Below are 27,307 nucleotides of genomic sequence, written 5' to 3' on the forward strand. Positions count from 1 at the left end.
ACACAGATGCTGGGCCCAGGGCTGTGAGGTCTGAAGAGGGATAGATGTGGGTATTGGGAAGGGGGCTTGTCATGGGGCTGGGTGTGGGGGCGGAACCAGAGAAGGTCCCTGGAGGACAGAGGATAGGTGGATGGTTGAAGGTGACTATTGGGGAGGGTTTGGGGAGTAGGTCCCTGCAGGAACCGCCTGCTACACTCTTGGCAGGGAGCAGAGAGAGAGGGCATGAGTTTGGGATGCAGGGTCTGAGGTTGCCCGGCTGACTGCCCGGATAGGCAAGGCAAGCCAAAGGGAGACGGGGGTGCCCCCAAGCGGTCCCAGAAGCAACAACAGGGCAAAGATAAGATCCTAGCAAGGCTTGGAGAGAAGTTCCTGACATCCCGAGCTGAGTTCCAGGTTGTGCTGACAACCCATGTGGTGTAGACGCTGACGTTGGTGGAAACACCCAGCCTCTTAGGGAGCCCGCAGTGGGATCCCCAGCTCACAACCCCTGTGACAGACATGACCAGTGTCACAGAACAGGGAGCTGTATGATCAAGAAAGGAGAGCTGACCAGCCTTGGGCACTGCAGGGAGAAGGAATGTGGGAGACTTTTCTGATTCCTAAATTTTTTCCACTTCTCAAAAAGCTAACATATGACCCAGCAATCCCACTCCTAGGCATAAATCTGGAGAAAACCATAATTCAAAAAGATGCATGCACCCCAATGTCCATTGAAGCAATATTTACAATAGCCAGGAAATGGAAGCAACCTAAATGTCCATCGACAGAGGAATGGATAAAGATGTGGTACATATATATAATGGAATATTACTCAGCCATAAAGAGGAACGAAATAGCGCCATTTGCAGGGACAAGGATGGACATAGAGATTGTCATACAGAGTGAAGTAAGTCAGAAAGAGAAAAACAAATATCATATAATATCACTTATATGTGGAATCTAGAAAAATGGTACAGATGAACTTATTTGCAAAGCAGAAATAGAGTCACAAATGTAGAGAATAAACTTATGGTTACCAAGGAGGGAAAGTGGGGTTGGGATGAATTGGGAGATTGGGATTGACATAGATACATTACTGTGTATAAAGTAGATAACTAATGAGAACCTATTGTATAGCACGGGGAACTCTACTCAATGCTCTGTGGTGACCTAAATGGGAAGGAAATCTAAAAAAGAGGGGATATATGTGTACGTATAACTGATTCACTTTTCTGTACAGCAGAAACTAACACAACATTGTAAAGCAACTATACTCCAATTTAAAAAATTTGTTTTAAGTACCCATTCTTCTCAGTTGACCCTTGCATCAACCTAGCCTGCAGGCAACTCCCCTCGAAGGGGCTCGCTGGGTCTCTGAGCAGCCCCAAATGGTTGGTTTAAACAAAAATCATGCTCAGTGAATACTCAGTACTGCATTATTGCTTTTTTCCTCTACCTAATCTCTTGATTTCTGATTTAAAAGTGTGGATTTATTAGTTTATTGAGTATTTAGAACATTTTTTGCTTTATGTATTTCAAAGCTCTGTTATCGGGGCATAAAGGCTCATGCCTCTTACATCTTTTCAGTGGCTTGTAACTTTTATCAATGTAAAATATTCCTATAGCTCATTCTTAAGACTTCAAGCCTTGGGTTCTATTTTATCTGCAGTTATCTGCTATGTGATACTCCACAGCCACTTTCATCTTTTTTGCAATTTTTCCACCAATATATATTCTTAAATCAAAACAAAATTAAAAGAATACATTTATGGGCTTCCCTGGTGGCGCAGTGGTTGAGGGTCTGCCTGCCGATGCAGGGGACACGGGTTCGTGCCCCGGTCTGGGAAGATCCCACATGCCGCGGAGCAGCTGGGCCCGTGAGCCATGGCCGCTGAGCCTGCGCGTCTGGAGCCTGTGCTCCGCAACGGGAGAGGCCACAACAGTGAGAGGCCCGCGTACCGCAAAAAAAAAAAAAAAAAAAAAAAAAAAAGAATACATTTATAAAGAAATTACAAGAAGTTAAATTTCTCAACCTATTTATGCTTGGCCTTTATTGGAACAGACTTGCTGGAATCCTTGTAAAATAGTAAAGTACCTCCACTAACAGTATTATGGATTTTTGTTATTGCAAAAGAAACATAAGTTTCATATGATTTACTGACACCTTATGGGGATAAAGGCACATCCTGCCTGCTTGAGATTGGGTTTTTTTGGTCCCAGAAATTATGTTTGAGAGCTCCTAGATTATCAGAATTATGTAAGAGCCAGTGTATTTCATAGTAAATCTGATTTAAAGACATCCCTATTATTCAGCCATAAAAAAGAATGAAGTAATGCCATTTGCAGCAACATGGATGGACCTGGAGATTATCATACTAAGTGCAGTAAGTCAGAAGGAGAAAGACAAATACCATATGATATCACTTATATGTGGAATCTAAAAATATGATGCAAATGAACTTATTTATAAAACAGAAATAGACTCACAGACATAGAAAACAAACTTATGGCTACCAAAGAGGGAAGGGGGGGGAGGGAAAAATTAGGACTTTGGGATTAAAATACACACACTACTGTATATAAAATAGACAACCAATGAGGAACTACTGTATAGCACAGGGAACTATACTTAATATCTTGTAACAACTTATAATGGAAAAGAATCTGAAAAAGAATATATATATACACGTGTGTGTGTGTGTATGTGCGTGTATAAAACTGGGACTTCCCTGGTGGTCCAGTGGTCAGTGGCAGCCTGGGCCCTAGGAGCCTGTCCAGGGAGACCAATGCAGGGCCAGAAGGAAGGGTACCACTTTCTGGACAAAGTTGCTCTCTGCTCCCTTCTGCCCACTAAAGGCTGACTGTCAAATGAAGCCCCCAAGCCCCCTGCAGCCACGACCATGGGCAGGGCTGCATCTGTTGCAGGGTAGAGACAGGGATCCTGACTTTGTGGGTGAAGGGCCACGAGTTTCAGGTTTTCTGGGCCATAAAGTCTCTGTCATACCTGACCAGCTCTGCCTTTGCAGCCTGGATGCAGCCCCAGACGATATGCAAATGAATGGGCAATAACACTTGTTTGTGGACAATTGCATTGGCATTTCATGAGCTGGCCACGAGTCACATTCTTCTTCTGAATTTTTTCTAACCATTTAAAAATATAAAAATTATTCTTACCTCACAGATTGTGCAAAAACCAATGGAGGGCTGGATTTGGCCTTTGGACCATAGTGTACTGACCCCTGCCCTAGGGATGTAAGTAAGGAAGGTGACAGCTAGACAGGGCCTCCACCCTGACCCCAGGCCGCCCAGCACAGCCATCTCAATGAAGCCAATGTCCCCAGTTCCTGGCAGCCAGCACTTCCGAGTGAGGCTGTGAACACACCAGACCGTGCTCTGCACCCCTTCTCCTTGTAACCACATTGGGGGGGTTGGTTCAGGACACTGTAGTCTACACCCAGCCTGTTTCCTGTGGCAACGTGTCAGCACAGCTGTGGGGTCCATTTCTTCTCCAGGCCTGAGTAGTTTACCGCCACAGCGAGGACACCACCATTCATGGAAACTGTCACCTAGACGGACAGGTCTGTTGTGTATTATCTTGGGCGATTCCAAAGGCTGCTCAAAGAATAACCTGCATACCTGACCACAGGTGTAAACCTTTTGGTGTTCAGGCCCCTGGATGGAGAAGGATCTCACTGAATTCTCGAAACACCTGTGAGGGGGGTCTATTGCTACCCGCATATAACAGAGGGGACAATTGAAGCACACGAGGGTGACATGAGCTCCCCAAAGGGCATGCCTAGGAAGTAGGGAAGTGGAGATTCAGACCTGATCTGGCTCCAGCCCACGCCCACAGTACCCCTATGTTGAGGACTGTGACCCCATGGCTCTTCCCAAAGGTCAGGGAGGCCGTGCAGACAGCCTGAGCTCCATCCAGTCACAGAAAGCCTGGGCTTGCTGTACCAAGAGGGTCCCCAGATCCCCTGCCCTCAAGAAACACCCCATTCCCTCCCAGATCAAGTCTGACCCCTCAGCCTTGCCCAGGAGCTCTGGGGAGAACTGGCCTGGAGAATCACCCTGTCCCCACCCACCCCACGCCTCCTGTCCTGTGTCATTGCTGCTGGTCATCCCATAGCCCATTCAGTCCAGTTCATCCCCAGCTACACCAGACCCAGCACAAAGGAAAGCCACTCTGGCTCTCTGAGGGCCAGAGGGGAAAGGCCAGGGTACCCAGGGCTCTGCCCAAGCATGAATAAGGCCCTGGACCGGGTTCTGCACGAGGTAGGAGTCCTGGGTCCCATGAAGCTACGGGGGGCAGCTACCCTGAAGCACCCCTGTGGGGTTGAACCCCGTTTGGTCAAGCTGGAAAGGGATCTCAGGAAACCTCCCCCACCTCCAAAGTCAAGGTCAAGTGCAGGTGCCCAGGAGAGAGACCCATAGGTGACAGCAAAATGCTTGTCACTGTTTCATTTTGTTTGTGTAGGCCACAGGGCCAAGACAGTAAACACAGCACGTCCGGGATCCTCCCCCTGGATGGCTCTGGGGATTCCTCCAGGAAGAGCCCCCACTGCCCAGCTCCTTTCTGTCCCCCTGGTGGCCCCTTTGTTTCTTCATTCTGGAGGGGGGCCCATAGGGCCCAGGAGGGTATAAAGGGCCAGGTGGAGGGCGCCCAGGCACAACAAGACTCCCCAGTGCCAGGACTGGACCACAAGACTCTCCAGGCCAGGTAAGGTGGTGCCCCCTGCCATGGATGGGCCAACGAGATCGGGTGGGGCCCCTCTCTGAGAATCAGATAGCCTGTTCTCTTCTCTCCAGGAGCCCTTGACTCGCCAGCCAGAAGCCATGCTGCTGTGGCTGACCCTCACCCTCCTGTGGAGCTCCACCTGCTGGGCAGGGAGTAAGTCTGGCTGGGTCTCCCCCCTCCAGCCCATCCCCCTGGAGGCCACCCTCACCTCCCTCCATCCAGGACCTGGGGTCTGGGCCCAGCCCTTCTCACAGACTAACTCTAGTCTCAGGCGTGTCCCATTGTCTGGAGGGGGTACACCCTCTTCTGGGCAGAAATAACCATGTCCCTGTGTAGTTTTTTTTCTTTTATCCCATCTGGTTCTTCATCTAATAGAGACATACGGGCCCGGAGGAGGATGGCATTTCAGTACCTTTAAAGACTATGAAAATGAAATCACTGGGATTCGAGTGTTTATAGGTGCTCTCGGCATATTTAAGAGGTGAGTAGGAGCAGGGCCATGGAGCCCCTCACTGTGTCCCAACTGCTGCCCCAGTCTTGGGAACAGGGGTAGTGGGGCTTAGGGCCCCTTCTCCCAACACCCTCACTGGGTTCCTGATGACTCTATGAGTTCAGCTGAGTCCTTGGAGTCCTGGAGCCACCAGCCATCACCTTTTTTTTTTGTTCCTTTTCCTCCGCTGCTTCCTCTCCTGCACACCAGCTCTACTCCCTTCTCTCTCTTCCTGCAAGTCCGGCCTCTGCTTCCTGGGTTGATCTAAAGGGAAGGGTAGATGATGCTTCTCCCTACTTTGTCCTTTCAACTCAAACTCAACTCAACCATAAGTGGTCTCTCAGTTTGAGAATACCTGATGGGAAAAGTAGGAGAAAGGTCTGCCCAGTTTAGGGTCAAAGAGAAAATGAAGTGAGGGTCAGAGTGGACCACTGATTGAATACAAGAAGTATATAGAGGCAGCAAGCCCAAGGTCCTCCACTAATGATGGGGTGGGGGCATTGCTCAAGGTCTGGGGTGGATCTTTGCTCTGCATTTACTGGGTCCCAGGGACCTGGGAGAGGGACTGGGCCAGAGCTGCAGGCACTAAAGGGGACAGAATGTGGGTGGGGCCAGATGAGGAGGGGAGGCTCTGGGACAGGCACCAAGGTCGGGGAAGGTCACAGATAAGAGTCGTCTACTTCTCAGGCCTGCCACCTGGACTTGTTGGAGTGATTGGGGCTCCGAAACCTGGGTCCAGGGACAGCTCCCTGCTCTGAGTCATGACAGTAGCTGGCACCTCCTGAGCGTCATGGTGACTGGGTACCTTGTGGAGCTCTCCTGATGGAAGGTCTCAGCGACTGCTCCCCCAATCACTCCCATTTTGCAGATAAGCACACTGAGGCTTGGAGATGCTAGGTAACAAGCCCAAAATCACAGAACTTGAAAGTGGCAAAGCAGGGGATTGAGATCAGGAAGGCTGTTTCAGGCACCCAAAGTCACGTGCTCAGGGACTTATGCTGCAGTGACAGGGCTGTCCTTCTTGCTGGTGACCAGGAGATAGAGGACCTGGGGGTGGTGAGTCACCTGGATCCCGGGCCTTCTAAGCTCCCCCTTCTTCCCAGTATCCAGGTGAGGTTTGGATCCTCCTGGAGTGAAAAATATGGAGTCTCAGGTGCGAAGCCCCAGGAATGCCTCCCGCTGCCAGGTTAACACATTATAGGAATCTATGGCTCCTATAAGCTTTTCCTCCAGCACCTGGTCATATACACCAACTTTGAGTGCTGGAGAGGAAGCACTCTCCACATCTGGAGAGGAAGGTGGCAGGACCTTTTTTGACTCCCCGGGTAACAGTAAGGAGGTGCTCACTGGACTCTTTGGGCATTACGGGCTCCTGGGCATTTCCAGTATCGGCTTTGAGTGGGATTATCCTCTAGTAGCCTTGAACTCTGTTCCACCAAATAGACCACAACCTAAAAGAAATGAGCGCTCCTGGTCTCCAGGGCTGGGACCTGGGTTACCCTGCTGAGGCCATCTGGCTTGTGGTGGGCTTCATGCACAAGGGAGTCTGAGTTGAGACCCTGAATCAGAATCCATCAATAAATCAAGCTTCTGAAGCAACAGGGCATCCAGGCATGGTCCTTGAGTCTGGGATAGAACACAGCCTTCTGAGCTTGTGGAGAATGAGGCCTCCAGGGCGGAGCTCACTGAGCAGAGCTGCAGGACAAGGCAGGAGGTGGGTCTGACACCCCAGGCCTCGGTGATTTTGCCCAGGATGCTAGGTCTGCCCACGCAGACCCCAGGCTGATCCCATAATCTATGAGGATTCCTGGCTCCAAGGATGCCCCATCCCCCACTCCCTGCTGCAAGCTCATCCAGGTGGCCTGTGCTGCCCAGGCTCAATTCCAGGCTTCTCTGAGTGTGCAAAGGGCTTCAGGGAAGCCTTTCTGAAGGAGGCAACATCTGAGCTAAGTCCTAAAGGCTGAGTGAGAACTGGCCAGGTGGGGACAAGGGGGGGTGGGCATTGCAGACCAAGAGATCAACATGGGCAAAGGCCAGAACCAGGGGTAGTCAAGCACAGCACTCCTTGAAGAGTGGTCATTTGTTATAGCTTAAAGGAAAACTAAAGCAGACCCCAGGCCTTTCACATTCTATCAAATGTATCCATCAAACTGCAACAGCCAAACACTCAGCCATGGTGCAAAGCGCCAGGCCCTGTCCCACCTCAGCTCCCTGCCCCAGCAGCCCTAGAAGGACAGGACGTCTATTGTCCCCATTTGCAAAAGGAGGAAACGGAGGCCCAGAGAGCACAGTGGCTCAGCCTGTCACATAGCACTAAGTGGCAGAGTCGGGATTCAGGTTGAGGAAGTCTGGCTGCAAAGTCTGGGCTCAGAACCGCAGACCCAGCAAAAGTTTCCTAACAGATCCTCATGTCTCTTTGTGATACTCACTGACATGTTCCTCTTCTCTAGTTCTAATTTTACATGCTGGTTGAGAGTCACTTACTGGTTCTTAACCTGGAGTCTGGGAATTCAGGAATCCATGAACTCGGATCAGGAAAAAATCACTGATATTTTCATTGTCTTCTACTGGAAACTTCATGTTTCCATCGGTAGAAGGGACCTGGGACCCCTCTTTAACAGCGCCTGTGCCCTCGTCATATCAATCACAGTTGTCCCAGATAGCTTGAAATTCACACTCAGCACTGCTTCCAAATTATGGGTGTTTGTGTTTTGCTTTTTCCTTTTTTTAAAAATTTTGGTCACGCCCCATTTGCAATGCAGGATGGTTCCCCGACCCCAGGGATAGAACCCTGTCCTCCGCAGTAAAAGCACCAAACCTAACCACTAGGCCACCAGGGAACCCTCAGATTTGCCTTTTCCTGAATCAATAATAAAAGCACAGGTGTTCATAGGACACTTGTAAGGCACGTGTTAACAGGTGTATCTGCAGCTGCTTTGCGGGACGTTCCTTTCTTCTAGAATGTGTCAGGGGAAGGCAGAAGGAAGGAACCAGAAAGGGCAGTAAAACTCACAATGGAGATTTTCCAGTCTTAGGCTTGGTTAAGGGGAATCTCCAGCTCTTTGTCTGCGCTGTGCTGAGTATGGTCTTTGCTGAGGGCTTAGCAGGCTGGCAGCTCTTCTACATTCCCTCCTCCCCAGGTGGGCTCCCCACTTGTCACAAGGGGTCCAATAGGTGACAGCCTGTCCTCCTGTGTGGCCCCCTGGGGAGGGGGATTGGGTTGTGCTGAGCTCTGCATGTGCCCATTAGCTGGGGGACGTTTGCAAGAACCAGGGACAGGGAAGAGGGCTGAACGCTGGCTGGGAAGAGGCCGAGGAGCCAGGGGTGCCTGGAGCTCAGCAGGGGTCTCCGTGGATCAGGGGCAATGGGGTGTGGCAATGATTGCCTGGCTCAGGACTTGTCACTGGGGTCCTGTCAGGCCTTGGCCACCATCTCCCCTAGTGAACTCAGGCAAGGTGAGGAACCTCTCCGAGGCTGCTTCTTCAGACACAGTGGGAATAAAGCAGTGATGTGATGTCACCAGGATCAGGACACTAGTCTGGAGGCCTGATCCGAGTGATGCTCCACCAGCAGTGTTATCCCACAAATCCTTGGGCGGGGCAGTGGGATTAGACTTTTAATTTACTTAGAAGAGCACAAGCAACTCTACCTAAATGAGGGAGGGTGGGGCCCTGTCTCCCATTTTCTCTGCAGCCGGCCTTCTGTTCCGTGCAGTTGCTTCTGTGTCTCCAACCCCTTGGGGGTCACCTAGGGCAGAACCTGCCTGATTTCTTCCTCCTCACGTACGCAGGGCTCTGTGCCTCTTGGGTGTTTCAGAGCAAACATCAGTCCTGGAGTGGGGTGGGGGTGGGGGGCTGGAGCGGGGATTGTGTGGCCGGAAAGTCCGCCTCCCTCCCAGCATCTGGCTGAGGTTTAGGGCGCACTGGAGCCCGCGGTAAGGAGCCCCCAGCGGTAGTGGGCCAGAGTCCCTGCGGTAGACGCGCTAGAGGGTCACCCGGGCGGCCTGCATCCGGCACCTGCGCTGAGTCACCAGCAGGGGGCGCCAGGCCACCATCGGGTACCGCGCGGGCCTGCGGTTCAGCGCCCACCCTCCCGCCTCCCGGCGGCCACTCCCGTCCGCCAACGGCCAGCACCTGCTCCACTGCCTTTCGGGAATCGGCTTCAAGTGGGGATTTGGCCCCGAGAAGCCGTCCGCCTAGTCGGCCCGCCGCGGTGACCAGAGAGCTGACGACCCGCGCGGGGAAGCAGGACCCAGCGAGGCCCAGTGCGGTCCTGAGCCGGTCTCGGGCTGCTTCCTCGCGGCCAGGTGGTCAGGACCAGAGGCCAGGTGACCCCGGGCTGGTACCAATCGGCAAGGCCAGAGTGATGCTGAATGCCCGTGTTGAAGAAAGGTTCTGCACACACGTGAGCCCGCCCGATTCTTGCCCCCAAGGGGATTGGCTCCAGGCGCCCCCAAGCTCCCTGGCCCCGCGCACTACGAGGGCCTTATATCCTGATGACCGGAGGTCCTGAGAACAGCGTCTCAGGACGCTGTCTCCACCACGCGTGACTCCGTGGGGCCCGGAGGACACCTCAGTGTTTGCAGTGGGAACGATGAAGGAATTCCCAAGAACCGGCTCCCAAATAAGGATGAACTGTGCCCAGGACGGTGCTTCGCAATTAGTCCCCACAACAGCCCCTGAGCTGGCGCCACGCCTGCTCCGCCCCCTCCCTCCCCTCCCCCCACCCGCTCCTCTTCCTGCTCTCCTCCAAATGCTCCTCTTCTCGTACCTTCCCCAGTCTAAGGCAGTGACTGCTGTGGGGATCGGTGCTGTCACTCTTCCCCTCAACACTGTCCCATTCTGACCTTCATTGTTGCCAACCAGGAGGCACTGGGAGGCGACCCCCTCCCAGCTGCCAGCCCCAGGAAAGGTGGGCCCCAGAAAAGGGGTCGAGTCTCCTCAGTACTGGAAACATTTCCCTTTTAGCAAGTCAGGGGCAAGGAATTAATTACGCAACAGAAAGGAACTGGTTGCTGCTTGTGAAAACTGCTTTCTGTTGCAATGTTTTGTGTACGTGTGTGAGTAATTCTCCTGTGATTTGATTTATTCCTGCAACGGGGGTGGATGGATGGAAGGATGGAAGGATGGACTGAAGGAGCACTACCATCCATCCTGCACCCATGTGGGGCCGGGCCTAATGCCAGGTGGTTTCACAATTGTTCTCTCATTTAATCCTCACAACACCTCTCAGGTGGGTGTTAACATCCTATCTTTACAGATGAGGGAACCCAGGCTGAGAGAATTGATGTAATTTACCCAGTGGTTGTGGAATTTAAACCCACTATCTCTCTCTCTGCCCCCTGCTCCCCTGTTCAGATGTCCATCCAGTGCCCATCTGGGTGCCATCTGGGGGGAGAGATGGCCTTTCCTGAGTGTCCCCACACACTTCAAAACTCACACAGCAAGCAGTCTCCCTGCAGGTTTCCTTCCACTGCTCTGGGAACTCGGGGCCCAGAACTTACCGGGACTTTGGCAGAGTCGGCCTGGCCCGTGTGATCTCCTTCTCAGTGGTTCTACAAAAGTTAAGAAACCAGGCATGTGTCAAACCTGAGCCCTGGGGTCCAGGCTGACAGAGGGACGGTTTATCCTGGGCTTGGATCCTGCTCTTCATCTGGCCTTTGGTCAGAAGTCAGCCTGTCAGCCTTTGGAACATCTGCGTACATTCTAACCCCTTCCTTATCCACATCCTGGCTGAGCCATGGAGGGTCATTTGTTTGGGGGCTGTGAATTGTTTCCTCTCCACAGCACTGAACTCCCAGCCCCTAACCTGTCCCTGGACAGTGTCACTAGTCCCAGGCCCACCAGAGGCCCACCAGGGTGCAGGGACCACCGGCCAGCCATCAGGGGGCCCTTGAGAGACATTCAGCTGTGCAGCCAGGGTGGTTGGGCAGCCAGATGCTGAGAGGAGCTGCTGGAGGTGGGGCAGCCCCTCCACTCCACCCCACCCCCAAGGGGCCCCAAGAGAACCCTCTCTATCTGTTGCACCAAGCCAGGGTTGGGGTGGAGTTTTATAAGCACAAGTGTCAGTCTTCCAGATCCTTTGCAAACACCCTCTGGAAGTGGCCAGGGAAACAGATGACAAAGGGGCTGGTGTGTATATCACAACCAAGGTCAGGCTGCAAGATCTCCGTGGGTTTTGCTCTTGGTTCAGGCTCCTTCCTCCTCACTCACCATCAGCACAAGTGGGAGGTGGAGTGGGGGGAGGAGGCACCCCTGGCTGGGGGAACTGAACCCTTTCTGCTGTCTTTTGCCAGCAAATGTGGGGTGCTCTGAGGAACACACACACACAGACAGATCACATACACACGACACACACACAGATACACCCAAACAGACACGTACAGAACGTACACAGACACATAAACACTCACACATACATGTACACAAACATATAGATGCACAGAGACATATACAGAAACACACACACAGACACATACACAAATACAGACACACACACAAACATACACACACAGAAACATAAATGTGCACATACACATGAGGTGTTTTGCTTAAGTGAAGGACCAGCTATTCCAGGAGTCACGATGCACCAGAGTCACTTTGATCTCTGGGGCCTCAAGCGCCTGGGCTGTCACCTTCAAATCCCCAGTTTGAGGTCCATTTTTTCTGTCACCTTTAAGCCTCCTGAATTGCAAATCCCATCAGAAGGGTGAGTCTGGACTGCATCACTCAGGGTTCACAGGGCCCCAAGCAAGAGTAAGGCCACCGGCTCGAGCAGGGGCACAGCGTGGAACCCAGAGGTGCTTGAGGGAGACTTTGCCAGTGTTCCCCATCCAGTCTGTATAGGTTGGCACATGGGTGTAGACACCAGGCTGGTATGGCCCAGCGCAGCCTGATTCCCAGCTTACGGTCCCAACCTGGATCCAAGCATCATAGATGGGACAGAGCAGTGGCCCCCCCAGTCACCCCAGGGACAGGGAGGGCAGGAGCCGAGCACGAGGCCTCCCAGGGCCCATGGGCCTGCGCACCCTCTGCTGAGGCCACAGGGGCTGGGCAAGGATGCTGCTTCCTGTGGACGCTGGGGTGTGGGGGTGGGGACCGAGTGGGGACACGAAGAACCTGGAGGGTGGGTGGAAGCCGCCGTCACCTGGCAGGAGTCTTTTTTCCCATCACAAAGAGGCACAGAACATGTCATCCTGGATGAGGCCCTTCCTGGGGAGGCTGGGCTATCCTAGGTGCTCACCCGCTAGTACGTCTCCCAAACCCAGATGGGCCCAGCCACCGCCGGGAGGACCCGCGCTAGGACTGGATCTCCTGCCCCTCTGCCCACCCAGCTCCTCCCACCTCCCAGAGCCAGGAGGCAGGGGCTGGGGCAGTAAGTTCAAGCCCCAGGCATCTGCCTGGGAACTGAGGGCCCTACTAATCTCCCAGCCTCTCAGCCTCAACTGCATTGGCTCCGCCACGGGCAGAATCCAGGACACCGGCCCAAGGCCCCCAAGTCCTATGCGGGTCCCTGTGGTGAGAAGGCTCAGGGAGTCTAACTGCACCAGGAATCTGTCCCCTGGGCCACCCCTGCCCGTGGTCGAGGGTGGACAAGGAGACTGTTCACAGACACGGAGGCCAAGTTGGGATGGGAAAGGGAGGGAGCGACCCACCTGCCTCAACACAGTAGAGCTGGGATCCGAACACCCAGGAGGCGCTGATGATCCCACATGCCAGCTTCCAGGGATGATGGCGCTGGTGAGTGTCGGCACCAGGGTCTGTGTCCCCCGGGTGGGCCTCGGCCGCCCCTGCCCTCCAGGAGACTCTGCAAGACCAGCAGGGAAGTAGCAGTGGGGGATGCCCTCCATGGAGCCCCGAGCTCCGGGTGTGCCCGCCGCCCAGCAGGGCTGAGGGGCCGCCCTCACTCGTCTGCAACGGCAGCCACAACCACTACCACAACCCAGTGACAGTGGTGACAGCACCCACAGTGACCACAGCAAAAGCAGCAGCAGAAGCAACACACAACCACAACACACAACAACAACACACAACACACAACACACAACCACGTGAGTCAGGGCATCTGTTTAGCTTCCTGCTCACACAGACCCTGAGCCCCGCATCCAGAGCTGGGTGTAGAGATGCCTCTTCACTCTCGCTGAAGACGCCGTCCTGTTTAGTAAAGCGCAGCTGTTCCAAAGCACACGATCAATCAATCAATAAAGACCTACAGGGAACAGATGCAGGTGCTGCCTCTGCAGCTAAGGAGCCCGTGGCCGTCCTCCCCCCATCCCACTCACCCGAAGAAGCAGTAACGCCCAGGGCGCCCAGCTGAGGTGGGTGAGGGAGCCCCCACCCACGTGCCCCTTGAGGCCATCCTCAGCTTACCTGCTGCAGCCACAGTCCTTCCTGGGTCCCTTGGTCTCCCACAATCTTCCCAGCATCCCTGGAGAGGCCCCACCCCGGGAGAGACCAGCAGGTGGGGACGGGGCCCAGCCTCCGCCATCACATGTGTCCCCTCCTCTCAGTTTCTACTCCAGCACCTCCTACGCACACCCCACTGGCCCTGGACCCTTGGCTGGGACATCCAGGGCTGGGCCAACCTGGAGGCAGCATGTCCCCGAGGGCCCCTAGGAAAGACAGACTAGGGAGGCAGGGTCACCATTCTGGTCATAAAGTCACCCCCCTCTGTTAGACCAGGAGTGCAAGAACAGGGCGAATCCCAATTCTTCTGGTCTGGGGGAGGCCACCCCAGATGGAAGGAGCTTCTGGGTCTCCTCCTTGATTCTTCCTCCTCCCACCTCCCCAGCAGGCTCGCTGGCCCCCCAGGGCCAGGCCTCTGCCCCTTGGCCCTGTCCCAGCCATCCAGAAAGCTCCCCGGAGGATGACAGAGGCAAAAGACCCAGACCCCATAGGAGAGCAGAGGGGCCAGTGGGGGGCAGGGCAGCGGTCAGCAGATGCAGCCGCAGAAACAGGCGGAGGCCTGGCCAGCCACATGACTCTCCACCTGCAGACACTGTTTGAGGGTCAGCATCCTTGGATGGCACCCAAGGGGTGGTTGGTGGGTCCCTCACCGATGGCAGTCACCCGGAGCCCTGGCTGGGCAGGACCTGGCCCGCTCCTCACTGGCAGTCCTCTCGGACTCCTGTCCTGCCCCTTCCAGGGAGACAGCTGAGAGGAGGCTGGGGACCACAGGGCCCATCTGAGACCAGTCCCTCCTAGGATCCAGGGTCGGTGGAGCTGGTCGGGCCTCCCCAGACAGAGACGTGAAAGCCACGTCATCCTGCAGGCAGCCCATCACCCCCTGTGTCCAGGAGACCTGGGGTCCCCACTTACTGCTAAGGGATGGCCACCTGGTCTCCCTGTCCCACCCAGGGCACGCGAGGTCTCCCTGTGGACCGGCCATCTCCTGACTCCCTTCTTCCCAGAGGAAACTGCAGCTCACGGAGAGTAGAAATCTCTGAGTTCATGGTTAGTCCACAACAAAGCCTTCACTTTTTATTTGTGGAGTAGGACAAGGCAAGTTGAATTTAGTGAGTTTGACATTATTAGAATTTCTCTGATGATTAGGGACGGTCCCCACTGGGTCAGTTAGCAGAAATTAAACCCAAGGACCCCAAAGGCAAATCTCCTGAGTGATGTGCGTCAATGGCAGCATCTAAGGGTTGGAGCTCAGCAGGTGGCTGAGGCTAGACGCTCCTTTGAACGTAGCCACCTGGGTGCTCTGCTCGTGGGAAGGGTGACTGGTCTCTGAGTGCAACCTGTAAGACCTGCAAACTTAGACCTCACGTGCAAACCAGGGCGGGCTGGCAGTGAGCTTGCGTATAGTGTAAGCAGGGCGAGGGGGAGGGCAGTGTGAGTCAGACTGCAGGCAGGAGGTGTGTTCACCTGCGTCCCCACTTGACCTTGACCCAAGCAGTGGAACCGAATTGAAGGAATAACACGACTTTCCAGTTCTCACAGGACTCCTCCTTATGGACCGAGTCAACCTGTAGGATTCTTGGATAATTTCTGGGCAGAATGGGGTGGCCTCAAGAGAGAATAGATTTCTGCTAAGGAGAGAACTCAGTGCTTGAGTGAATAATTAGAAAAACAAAAGAGATGTGTCCACATTGTCCACCAAACTGATGACATAGACCATACTCATTACCATTACCATTAACTCAAGAAACATTTACTAACATCTGCTATTTTTCCAGGACCCTTTTCTGGACACTGACTGTAACATGGTGGATAAGGTAAAGGTCTCACCTTTCATAAGCTCAGAATATTTCCTGGGAAAGATAACCAAGTAAACAGACAGTAATAAGAGAACATGACAAATGCAGGGACAGAGGCTTACCTTCTGGTTATGTGTGTTAGGGAGGGGATGATAAACAAGGAACAAATGGAATAAATTGTATATATTAAATAGTAATAAATGTGCTGGAAAAAGAGAAAGCAAGGAAAGGAGCAAGAGTGGAGGGAAGGAACATTGTAAACAAGATGATGACATAGTGACATCTGAGTAGAGATTTGTAGGAAGAGAGGGAGTGGCCATGCAGTCCTGCAGGGGAAGAGGAAACGGTAGGTGCAAAGGCCCTGAGGCAGGAGCATGCCTGCTGTGTTCCCAAACACAGCTGGGAAGCCAGAGAGACTGGAGCCCCACAAACAAGGAGGAGAGAGATGAGAAGGGAGGCTGGAAAGATGACATCATTTACTCTGAGTAGGGTTTGGAATAGAATGACAGGATCTGACTTAGGTTTTAAGAGAACCACTCTGGCTGCTGGGCTGAGAACAGCCTGGTGGGAACAACAGCCAAAGCAGTGGGACCAGTTAGGAGGCCATGACAGAAATCTGGGATAAAGAGGAAAGTCGCTTGGGATGGCGTGGGAAGAAGTGGCCAGATCTGGACATATTTTGGAGACAGGATAGAACTCACAGGATGTGCTGATGGCTTGAATTTAGAGAATGAGAGGAAGAGAGGCGTAAGGAAGATGCCACAGTTTTGTGTTGTTGGGGTTTTTTAAATCAGTTTTATGGAGGTATAGTTTACACAGAGTAAATTTCACCATTTTTAATAAATTATAGCCCTATGAGTTTTGATAAATGCATCCAGTCATGTAACCATCACCACAATCAAGATATAAAGCCAGGGCTTCCCTGGTGGCGCAGTGGTTGAGAGTCCGCCTGCTGATGCAGGGGACACGGGTTCGTGCCCCGGTCCGGGAAGATCCCACATGCCGCGGAGCGGCTGGGCCGGTGAGCCATGGCCGCTGAGCCTGCGCGTTCGGAGCCTGTGCTCCGCAATGGGAGTGAGCCACAACAGTGAGAGGCCCGCGTACCGCCAAAAAAAAAAAAAAAAAAGATATAAAGCCAGTTCCATCACTATTAAAAAATCCCCCATGCCCCTTTAGGGGCAATCCTTTCCCCACCCCAGCCCCTAGCAACCACCCGTCTGCTCTCTGTCCCTATAGATTTGCCTTTTCAACAGTGTCGTATAAATGGATTCATGGTGTGGAGCCTTTAGAGTTCAGCTTTCTCCCCTCGGCATCATGTGCTTAAGGTTCACCATGTTGCGGGGCTTCCCTGGTGGCACAGTGGTTAAGAATCTTCCTGCCAGTGCAGGGGACACGGGTTCGATCCCTGGTCCGGGAAGATCCTACATGCCGCGGAGCAACTAAGCCTGTGTGCCACAACTACTGAAGCCTGCTCACCTAGAGCCCGTGCATCGCAGCAAGAGAAGCCACCGCAATGAGAAGCCCGCACACTGCAATGAAGAGTAGCCCTTGCTCGCCACTAGAGAAAGCCCATGCATAGCAACAAAGACCCAACGCAGACAAAAATAAAAGAGGGATTTCCCTGGTGGTGCAGTGGTTAAGAATCCGCCGGCCAATGCAGAGGACACGGGTTGGATCCCTGGTCCGGGAAGATCCCAAATGCCACAGAGCAACTAAGCCCTTGTGCCACAACTACTGAGCCTGGCTCTAGAGCCTGAGAGCCACAACTACTGAGCCCGCATGCCACAACTACTGAAGCCTGCGCACCTAGAATCCATGCTCTGCAACAAGAGAAGCCACCGCAATGAGAAGTAGCCCCCGCTCGCCACAACTAGATAAAGCCCATGCGCAGCAACGAAGACCCAACCCAACCCAAAATAAATAAATTAATTAATTAAAAATAAACAAATAAATTTATAAATGAAGATTTTTTAAAAAAAGATTCACCATGTTGTGTATAGTTTGTTCATTTTTGTTGCTGAGTAGAATTCTACTGAATGTATTGACCACAGTTTGCTTATCCATTCAGCAGCTGAAGAAACATTTGGGTTGTTTCCAATTTTTGCCAATTCTGAATAAAGCTGTTATAAATATCTGCATACAGATTTTGTAAGAATATGTTCTCTTCTCTCTTGGATCAGTCTTAGGAGTAGGATTGCTGCATGGATGTTCAACATTACACGAAACAGTCAGCATGTTTTCCACAGGGGCAGTACCAGCTTGCACTCCCACCAGCAACACGTGAGCATTCCAGGAGCTCTGCATCCTCTCCAACACTTGGTGTTGTCAATACTCCAAGTTTCCCAAACTGAGCAGTTAGAAGGAAGGACTGCTGCTTTGTGCTGAGATGGAAATTCTGCCAGTGGAGCAAGTTTGAGAGGGAATACTGAGATTCATTTGGGGTCACCTTAAGGATGAGATGTCTATATGATATTTACAAGGGGATGTTGATTAGTTGAGCGGACATGCAGGGAGAGAACTCTGGAGTCACCTCTATGGATGGTGTGTAGAGCTATGACACCAGATGCTATCACCCATGGATACAAGTAGGTGAAGGAGGAGAGAAGCCCCAGCTCTGATGTTGGGGCATCAATCACATAGAGGTTTGGGAAATGAGGAAGAACCAGCAAAATAGACTATGTTCTGTGAAAGTGATTATTCCCCCCCTCAGTAAGAATTGAGACAACTGTGTCCCTGAAAACTGGTATTTGTCCTGGTTTGCCTGTGTGTGATTGTTTAGTAGCTGCCAACAGGAAATCAGACCCACAGGCCCATTGGGTCAAGGTCACGTGGTGATGCAGATGAACACAGCCCCCACAGTCTGACACACACCACCTTCCCCCATGCCCTGGTTATGCTCTTACTCACTAGCTGCCTGCCAGTCTGCCTAGTGTCATCATGTGAGGTCTAAGGTTGCAGACCTTGAAGGTCATACTCACAGGCCAGTCATCTTTCCCATGAGCAACTTTGTGATACTATGAGCACAACGACCTGGGCACAGGTAGCAAAGTTTGGCTTGGAGCTGGGAAATCCATTGTCTCCACCTTCACGTAGAATCCCACACTCCCCAGGAAGTCTGGGGAGCTTGGGGAGCTTGTGCCCTTGGTGAGGAGACTGGTGAGCTCATTAGGGCACCATCAATGGGGTCATGGTGAGACTCCTTCAGGTGCCTCCCAGGGCAGCAGCACTGACTGGGAGACTTCAAGCAGGAAAGGGAGAGAAAGAAAATACTTGCTCTTTAGTAAGCATGATATGAAAACATGAAACTAACTGGGACACCCTCTGAAGGTCCAAAGCTCTTGTGGACAGGTATGAGCTCAAAGCCTTCATAATTTAGATAATTTAAGTGTGATTTGATTGTACTGATGAAATCTGACATACTGTTACCATGATAACAAACAGTGTTTATTGTAAAAAAAAAAAAAAAAGCAAAAAAGTTTTCTGTCAATCTAAAACTATTCTGGGGGCTTCCCTGGTGGCACAGTGGTTAAGAATCCGCCTGCCAATGCAGCAGACACAGCTTCGAGTCCTGGTCCGGGAAGATCCCACATGCCGTGGAGCAACTAAGCCTGTGTGCCACAACTACTGAGCCTGTGCTCTAGAGCCTGAGAGCCACAAGTACTGAGCCCACATGCCACAATTACTGAAGCTCACACACCTAGAACCCATGCTCCGCAACAAGAGAAGCCACCACGTTGAGAAGCCCACACACTACAACGAAGAGTAACCCCCACTCGCTGCAACTAGAGAAAGCCCAAGCGCAGCAACAAAGACCCAATGCAGCCAAAAATAAATAAATAAATATAATTAATTAATTAATTAAAAAACGATTTTTCAGAATAGTTTTAGATTGACAGAGGGTCTGAAGCAGTTATATCAGTTACAAAGGCATTTAGCTGCAGTAAAAGAAGATCCGACCAACAGTGGCTTGAAAGCACACAAGAAGGATGGAGGTGGCTGTCTAGGATGGAGGCAACTTCTTAACCATGTCCTCACACCCGCAGCTTCTGAATCTTTGTTCACTGTCAATTTAGGTGTTATTCAGCTCGTAGCCTCATGGTGATAAGATGGCTGCTAAGGATTAGGCATAACATCTGTATCCAAGACTAGAAGAAGGCAGATGGTGGGAAAGGATAATGCCAACTGAACATGTTCCTGTTATCAGGAACAAAACAAAGTCTTCCCAAGAAACTACCCATCAGACATCTGTTTCCACTGGGACCTTGTGGGAGACTGTGGAAAGGAACATTTAGTTTTTCCAGTCTCTAAGGTGGAAGAAGGAAGGGAGGGGTATTGGAATGGGGTTATTGGCTTAGCCAGCCAAAGGAGTCGGCCACCAAGGGAGCTCATGGGGTTAGATGTGATTTACACACTTGTTCTGGTTGCAGAGTAGAGACGAATTGGCAGGTCCCTGGCGTGGGAGTGAAAGTCTTCTAAAGAATTAAAGATCTGAGGAAGGAGCATGTGGAGAAGCAGTAGCCAGACCTTGCAGCCTATGACTAAGGCACTTCCATTGTAAGGACATGGGTCACTGTGGCCAGATGGCGGCACCCTGCCCTGGGGGAGGTAAGGAGGACTCTCCCTGGGGCTGCTCCATGTGGGGGGTTAAAGGTGAGTGGAGGCACCTGCTGGGAGCCCAGGTTGGTGTGCCGGCCCCTCCCACTGGCACTTCCCCTTAGCCCGACAGGCCAAAGGGGCTCCGTGTGCAGCCCCCAGAGGCAGGAGGTGTCGGCGGAGCCGAAGCAGTGATGGCCCCCACCCCCGCCCATTTGGGGCTTGCTCCTGGCCTGGTTCCAACCAAGGGGCAAACAAGCTCTCTGCGATGCTGGTGTGGACCCCACCAGGGCTGGACTGACCACATTTCCACCTCCTGGACCCCCCACCCGACTGGGGAGGGAGTCACTGGAAATCTTGTCACACTTTGGAGCCGAGGCGGGCTCCCCACCCCATGGCCCAGCCCGTCAGGCTTCTTGGGGCTGTGGGAAGGTGCCTCCGGCTCTGGGGCTCCCTGGAGGGTGATGGCCAGCTCAGAGAAAACCCACCCTCACCTGAGGGTCCCACATTTACGGGGTGACTTCTCAGCCCCAGCAGATGTTTCTTTTGTTTTCTTTAATTTAATTTATTTATTTAATTTTATTTTTTTTGGCGCATTGGGTCTTTGTTGCTGCATGTGGGCTTTCTCTAGTTGCGGAGAGCGGGGGCTATTCTTTGTTGTGGTGCGTGGGCTTCTCATAGTGATGGCTTCTCTTGTTGCAGAGCATGGGCTCTAAGTGCACAGGCTTCAGTAGTTGTGGCATGTGGGCTCAGTAGTTGTGGCTCACGGGCTCTAGAACACAGGCTCAGTAGTTGTGGCACACGGGCTTAGCTGCTCCACGGCATGTGGGATCTTCCTGGACCAGGGCTCGAACCTGTGTCTGCTGCATTGGCAGGCAGATTCTTAACCACTGCGCCACCAGGGAAGTCCCCCCAGCAGATGTTTCTAGGTGTGGCCTTCTCAGGGGCTTCTGTCAGGAGGCCATTGGAAGCAGAGGTAGAGGGTGGTGAGAGACAGGGCGTGGGGGACACTGAGCCACAGAGGCCAGTGGCCAGAGACGGAGACAGAGAAGGAGTGAGGGGACAGGGACAGGACGTTGGGGAGCGAGGAACAGAGGGAGAGCCTAGAGGGCAGAGGGGGAAATGGAGGCAGCAAGGAGGGCAGCGAATGAGGCACCGGTGGAGGGGTATGGTGGGGGGGGGAGACAGTCCAGAGAGGAGGGTAAGTGGACAAGGGAAGCAGAGTGACAGGTAAAGCGGGACCAGGTCACAAAGGGGAGGGGCCTCACCTGAGCCACCTGCTCACCCCCCAGCTGGTTCCTAGGCCAGCGGGAGGCCAGGTTAACGTTTGTTTGTTAATAAGACCAACCCCACAGCACTTATTAACATGGGGGTAATCAAAATAATATGAACAAAAGTTTTAGAACAGTGCTCGCAGTAAAGGGTACCAACCAACCAAACCACACCTGTGCTGCCTTCTCAAGCTCACTGCACTGATCGTTAGTAGTTGGAGACCCTGAGGCAGCCACTCAGCTCTATCCTAGCTGGACCTACTTGTCTTTCTGACTGTTAGAAACAAATCTCTCTCGCACATACTCATCAAACCAACCACACAGCCCTGCCTGCACGTTCGCTTGTTTCTGGGAAGCCCAGGTGGGGCTGATGGGGTACAGCGTCCTGGGCCCTGGGAGGAGGGGCAGGGCTGGTCCAGGAGGCCAGAGGCCTGGCTGCAGGAAGGTGGGCGTTGGAAAAGGGGAGCATTAGCTCGGTCCCAGGCAGACCCCATGGCGGCCTAGGACTCAGCTCTCAGCCCCACTCCGTGGGGGCAGGTGAGGTGACTCAAGCCCCCCCAGAGACCTGCTGTCTCATTGTTTTGCTCCTTCGTTCCGGGGGGGAGGAGTCACAGAATCGGCAGTGAGTCACTGGCTGAGTCAGCTCCTGGGGAGTCCTGGCTGCCTCAGCCCAAATCTGAGACACCCGGCTCTAAGATGAGGGAGGATGGGGGACACCCCACTCTCGTGTGTGTTGGGGGGTTCTCCTAGCCAGCCCTGTTTCGGAAATTCAACAGGCAGGTTGGGGACCTGCCTGGACCTGCAGCCCCCAACACCCACCTTTCACGTGGGAGAGCTGGGCCTCCCAGGTTGCTGGGCCTCCTGTCTCCTCTCCATTTGGTCTCCCTGGTGGCAAGGGGTTACAAAAGGACAGTGCAAAGGTCAGAAGTCAGGATGTTGAATCCTAGGTGGGCAGGACACCTGGGTCCCTGGCCAGACCGCCATCCAAACTCCTACCTGCCAGCCCCCGTTTTAACCCCGACTGGACCCTGCTTCCCAATGTTCCCATACCCGAGGGAAAAACCAGGAACTGGTGAATAAATAATTTATTGAAATTGGAGGAATAAATAAAACGTGTGGGCGGAGTTACAAATAACTGTAAAAACCATTAACATGTATGTACACAAAGGCGCTCTGGGCCTCGGGGGTGGGGCCTGAGCCCAGGGCCGGGGCGGGGCCTCCCCGCGGAGGAGATACGGTGCCGGCACTCGGGCACTAACCGAGGTAGACCGCTTATTTACAACGGAGGAAACAGCACGTGGTCTCCCCAGATCCCTAAACCCCGCGGCTCCGGGCGGCCCTGCGAGCTCGCCGCGCCCCCAGAGCCCGTCCCCGGCGCCCTGTGGGCCCGCTACCCTGCGAGTGCCCGCGGAGCTGCACCCCTTGCACGAACTTCTGTACCCAGGAGCGGTGGGCGGCCAGGCTGATGTAGACGCCGGGCCGGTTGCGCTCCGCACAGCCCTCGCCCCAGCTGATGATGCCCGCCAGCAGCCAGGTGCCCTCGACCTGGCACATCAGGGGGCCTCCGGAGTCGCCCTGCGGAGAGGAGGGAAAGTTAGGGACCCGCGTGGGGCAAGCGGTGAGCAGAGCCCAGGACCCGTGCCGCAGTGGGTGGCAGTTCCCTTCGCGGGGGACCATTTCTCCGACCTGGGGGCCGCGGCACCCTAACCAACGCCACCAGGACCGGGAGGGCGGGGAAGGACACACTTCCCAGGCTCACTTCCGGTAAGAAGCACTTTGCGCTAGACCTTCTCCCTCACAGCCCTGGAGGCAGGGAGGACTGTGACTTGCTTCACAGTTGAGGAAACCGAGGCTCAGAAAGAAGAAAACCGATCCAGCCCGGGTGTGGACCATTGCACCGTCCCGCCGTGCTCCACCACAGTGGTGGAGCTGGAGCTGGCTCTGGGGGCCAGGAGGGTGCCAGCTCCCTGAGAATGGGGTCAGGCACACCGGAGGTGCTCAGAATGTTTGATGTATGAATGGCTGAGCCAGGCTGGGGCCGGGTTCTGTAGGCATCTATCTAGGGGGACTACCAGGTCACAGCCGATTCTGGGAGGAGGCCCAGGAGCAGAGGGGTGATGGAGCTCAGTGGGGCAGGGTTGGGAAGGAGGTGGTGTGCTCACCAGACAGGCATCCCGCTCCCCCTCCAGGTAGCCAGCGCATAGCATGTCCTCCGTAATGGCGCCCTGCCCGGCTCCCCGCCAGTACAGGCGGCTGCAGACTGCTGAGTCGATGATGGGAACCTTTAGCTTCTTGAGGGTCTGAGGGTGGGGCAGGGGCACTGGGAGCAAGGAGGAGAGAGTCAGGCTTGGGAGACTCTCCTGGTGGCCTCCTCAATTCCCTCCTCAATTCTCTCAGCAGCATTTCTCAAAGGTTAAATGGATCAACTCTGTCAGGCTTTCCCACAATGCCTGCAGAAAGCCCAAATTCCAGGACTCCACTCTGGACCTACTGAATCCCAAATTAATGTGCAGCCTGAAACTCTGAATCTTTAAAGAGATCTCTGATGCCAATGAGATGGTTCAAACCAATGGTCCAGGCTTGTCCCGCCTCAGGCACTACTTTATCCAGCACTGGTACTGCTACAGACTAATGGCTACTCAGTGTTGAATGTTATTGGGACTTGAGGGACACCCCCACCATCCCCTAGGGGGATTGACCCTAGGGTTGGTCTGTAGACCTTCCCCAGTTCATAAATCCACCTTTCACAGGAGCCCCTAAGAACGACCGTGGGGAGGCTGGCTGAAACTTCAGAGTCAGTGGGGTCCCCAGATGCCCAAACTGGTGTCATTTCTCTTAATTCTTCTGGAATCTGGTTAAAGTTCCATATATATATGTCACTGCTTCTCTGCCTCTTACTTTATCTAATCTAATTTGTGTTTCTAGATGAGGTTTTCCAAACCTCCAGACTTGGTTTGCCAATTATATTTTACCATTTATGGAGACTGCATTTTCTCCTGGGAATTTTGCCTGCAATTGTGTCATGATGCCACCAGGGGGCGTTTATTCCAGATTTGGAATCTTAGGGCTGTTTTCGTATTCACCTGGTTCAGCTTGGTCCCATAGACACCTCCTCTCAGCTGTTCCTATATCACTTAATATGTTGGTTGATCTGGCATCTTTGCCTCAGCACACAGCAAAAGGTACCTTTTAACTAGAAATGATCTAGAACTATCCACCTAGGCTTCTGTGTCATCACACCTCTGGGTCACAGCCTGTCCTTTCTTCTATCTGTGTCATGCTCTGCCTCTGGCCTCTATCCTTTGCTGCCCATGGCACCTGTATCTCCCAGTGTCCACCGCCCTCTGTCCCCACCCCACCCCCCGGGGTGGGAAAGAAGCCACACCTCCATCGTGGATACTCCCCCAGCCAGCAATCCAGCAGTTGGTGTCCGGAAGGAGCTGGACGGAGGAATCAGGCAGGCAGATGGGCAGGATGCGTTCAGAGAACTGGATGGCATGCTCCAGGCGCACCAAGGCGATGTCAGCACGGGCGCCTTCCTTCCAGGAGTACACAGGGTGGGACTTCACCCAGGCAATACCCACCTCCTGGGACCTCGGGCCGGGGTTCCCCAGCTTCCAGGCCCCCAGCAGCACAGAGAACAGGGCTGGTTTGTTCAGATCGCTGGAAGGGAGAGGGAGGGGGTGGCATCAGCCAGGAACCACTGGGTGGTCAGGAAGCATCTGGGAAGGGTTTCTGGGGGAATGGCAGGCATATGAAGGCCCCTGGTGAGCAAAAGAGGCTTCTGGGGAGAAGCAGGGACTCTCCTGAGGGACCCAAGACTGGACTGAGGCCTGGAAGCCGGGGCCGTGTGGGCAGCCTGGGGTCTGGGGAATCGAGTGGAGGGGACCGGCTGAGCATATGTACCCTTTGAAGCAGTGAGCGGCCGTGAGCACCCAGTGGTTGGTGAGCAGGGTGCCTGCACAGAAGTGGGTGCCATTCTTCAGGATGCTCACAAGCCAGGGCCACTCAGCATCGGTGCTGTCCTCACCACCCACGATTCGGTTCAGGTGTTGGGGCTTTCCACAGGCTGGGTGGCCTGGCGGAGGAGGGGCCGGTATGTCAAACCCTCAGGCACAATCCTCATCCCTTCCAGCCCCCCTTCCCTGCCTTCAGCACTTGGGCCTGTGCTCCAGTCTCCTCCCACCCTGGCTCCGTCCTTTGCTGCCTCTTCCGCGGCCCTTCCACCCTCTGCCCTCCCCTCTGGCTCAGCACTTGGTCCTCTAGCCCTTTTACCTTCTCGGGCCGCTCACCCCGTCCTGGGCCTCTCTCCTCCACATCCCGACTCTCTGGGCCACATCCCGACTCTCTGGACCTCTTTTCCTGCTCAAACCCCCTCTTGCCCCACTGCCTGCTTCTGACCTGTCCCCCACAAACAGACACACGGACACTACCCTGCCCTTCAGGCTTCCTCCCTCCCCGCTTCCCTGAGGGCAGCTCTGACTTACCAGCTGTCTTGGCAGCAGCTAGGGTGGCTGAGGGCAAGAGAAAGAAAGGGTCAGGTCGGTGGAGGGGAGCCCTGGTGCCCAGCAATCCTTCCCGGTGGCTCAGTCCCTGGGGCCCTCCAGGCCACCCCAGGCGGGGCATTTCCTAGAGCCTGGGCAGGACGGACAGAAACCTCAGGCCCTCGCTGTGAGCTGCGGCCTTGGCCTCCCTGCAACTTCCTGTCCAGCCTGTGCCCAGGCTCCATGCAGCCTACCTGGGGGTGAGGGGTCGGCTCCTGGGGTGTCTCACTGGGGTAAGAGTAAGAACCCCCCTCCCAGGCCGGAGGTCTGGATGCCGCTGCCCCAGCAGTGGACCATGCAGACCCAAGAGACAGGAACGGGACGTGAAGAGGGTAAATAACAAGCAGAGCTGAGCACACTGAGCACTGACTGCGCTAAGCCCTGTCCTGGGCCCTGTAGTGCAGTGTTTCATGTACTCCTCACAGCTGTGGAGGAACCTGAGGCTCAGAGCAGGCAAATTATGATAGAGAGGGAGAGAGGGAGTTGGGGGAACAAAGCAACAGAAGAGAGGGAGAGGAGGGATTCAGGCAGGACCAAGAGGGAGGGCGGCTGGGTGGACAATGGGGAAGGGGTGCAGAGGGCAGCAGTTCCTCAGGACTCACCTGGAGCAGCGAGAAGCAGCAGGGAGGTTACAATCCTGACGTAGTGCCTCCCCAGGGCAGGGAGAGTCTTGGGAACCACCATGGTCACTGCCGACAGGAGAGCTTGTGTTCCCTGCAGGCCACCCCAGGTTTTATCCTGTGAGACAGAATGCTGTTGGACCAGTCTCCCGAGTGAGTGGCTCAGTCCCGCCACCCCGGGCTGTCAGTCACAAGGAGGGGGTGGGGCTTCGGGGAGGAAATAAGCCGTTAAAGTCGGGGGTGGGGCTGGGGGTGGGGTGGGAAGGCTCTAGCTGGGACCTTTACCTCAGGCCTGCATCCGCGGACTCAGGTCTCAGGATCTGGGCTCTGGAGGGGCAGGCGAGGGAACCTGGGCCCTCAGGTCTAGGCTGGGCCTTGACCTTGACTGGAGGGGCAGGGCAGAGAAAGGCCCTTAAGCTTGAAGCGGGGGTGGTCCAGGTGGGGAAGGAAGGCACTCAGACCCTGGGGCCTGGGTCTGCGATGGCAGGAGCCATTGGGGAGGCCCTGGGGCCTTGGGTGGGTGACAGCGGGCAAGGGGCTGCCCAGAGGCTCCGTAACGGCTCCTGTGACTCAGCGGAAGACCTGATCCAGCCCTGGGCTCGGGGATCCCGTTAACCCACTTGCCAGAAGGTGTGAATCAGACCCCCGGTGGCCACCTGTCCCAGGGAAACCTTCCTGTGGACCCTGTCACTCAGCAGCCTGAGGATTCATCTCTCACCTGGACTTCCAGGAACCCCGGGTGGGGCAGCCAGTTGCCCAGGTGGCTGTGACTGATGCGGCTGCCTGGAGAGGGCTGGGATGCTGAGTCCCCACACCCCACCCCAGCCCCTGTGCTCCCAGGACCACCCCCCTGGACTCCTCCTTGGGG

The 27,307-nt window shown here is 54.2% G+C and overlaps 2 protein-coding genes across 2 annotated transcripts; one reads left to right on the forward strand and one right to left on the reverse strand.

The window, feature by feature from the left end:
• The first annotated feature begins 4,818 nt into the window (after positions 1-4,818).
• Positions 4,819-9,409, forward strand: ZG16B (zymogen granule protein 16B). The gene is given in 6 exon segments (XM_060079239.1): positions 4,819-4,873; positions 5,096-5,201; positions 6,314-6,488; positions 6,490-6,624; positions 8,904-8,992; positions 9,247-9,409. Coding segments are annotated over 6 exon segments (723 nt in total).
• Positions 9,410-22,589: 13,180 nt separating this feature from the next.
• Positions 22,590-26,503, reverse strand: PRSS22 (serine protease 22). Its single transcript, XM_060079005.1, has 6 exons — positions 26,422-26,503; positions 25,763-25,789; positions 25,182-25,353; positions 24,661-24,938; positions 23,438-23,595; positions 22,590-22,850 (listed from the first exon to the last, which is right to left on the reverse strand). The coding sequence occupies exons 1-6, from the start codon at positions 26,501-26,503 to the stop codon at positions 22,590-22,592; spliced, it is 978 nt and encodes a 325-aa protein (XP_059934988.1).
• Between the last annotated feature and the right edge of the window lie 804 nt (positions 26,504-27,307).

This window comes from Mesoplodon densirostris, chromosome 16 (genome assembly GCF_025265405.1).
Source record: "Mesoplodon densirostris isolate mMesDen1 chromosome 16, mMesDen1 primary haplotype, whole genome shotgun sequence".
NCBI lineage: Eukaryota > Metazoa > Chordata > Mammalia > Artiodactyla > Ziphiidae > Mesoplodon > Mesoplodon densirostris.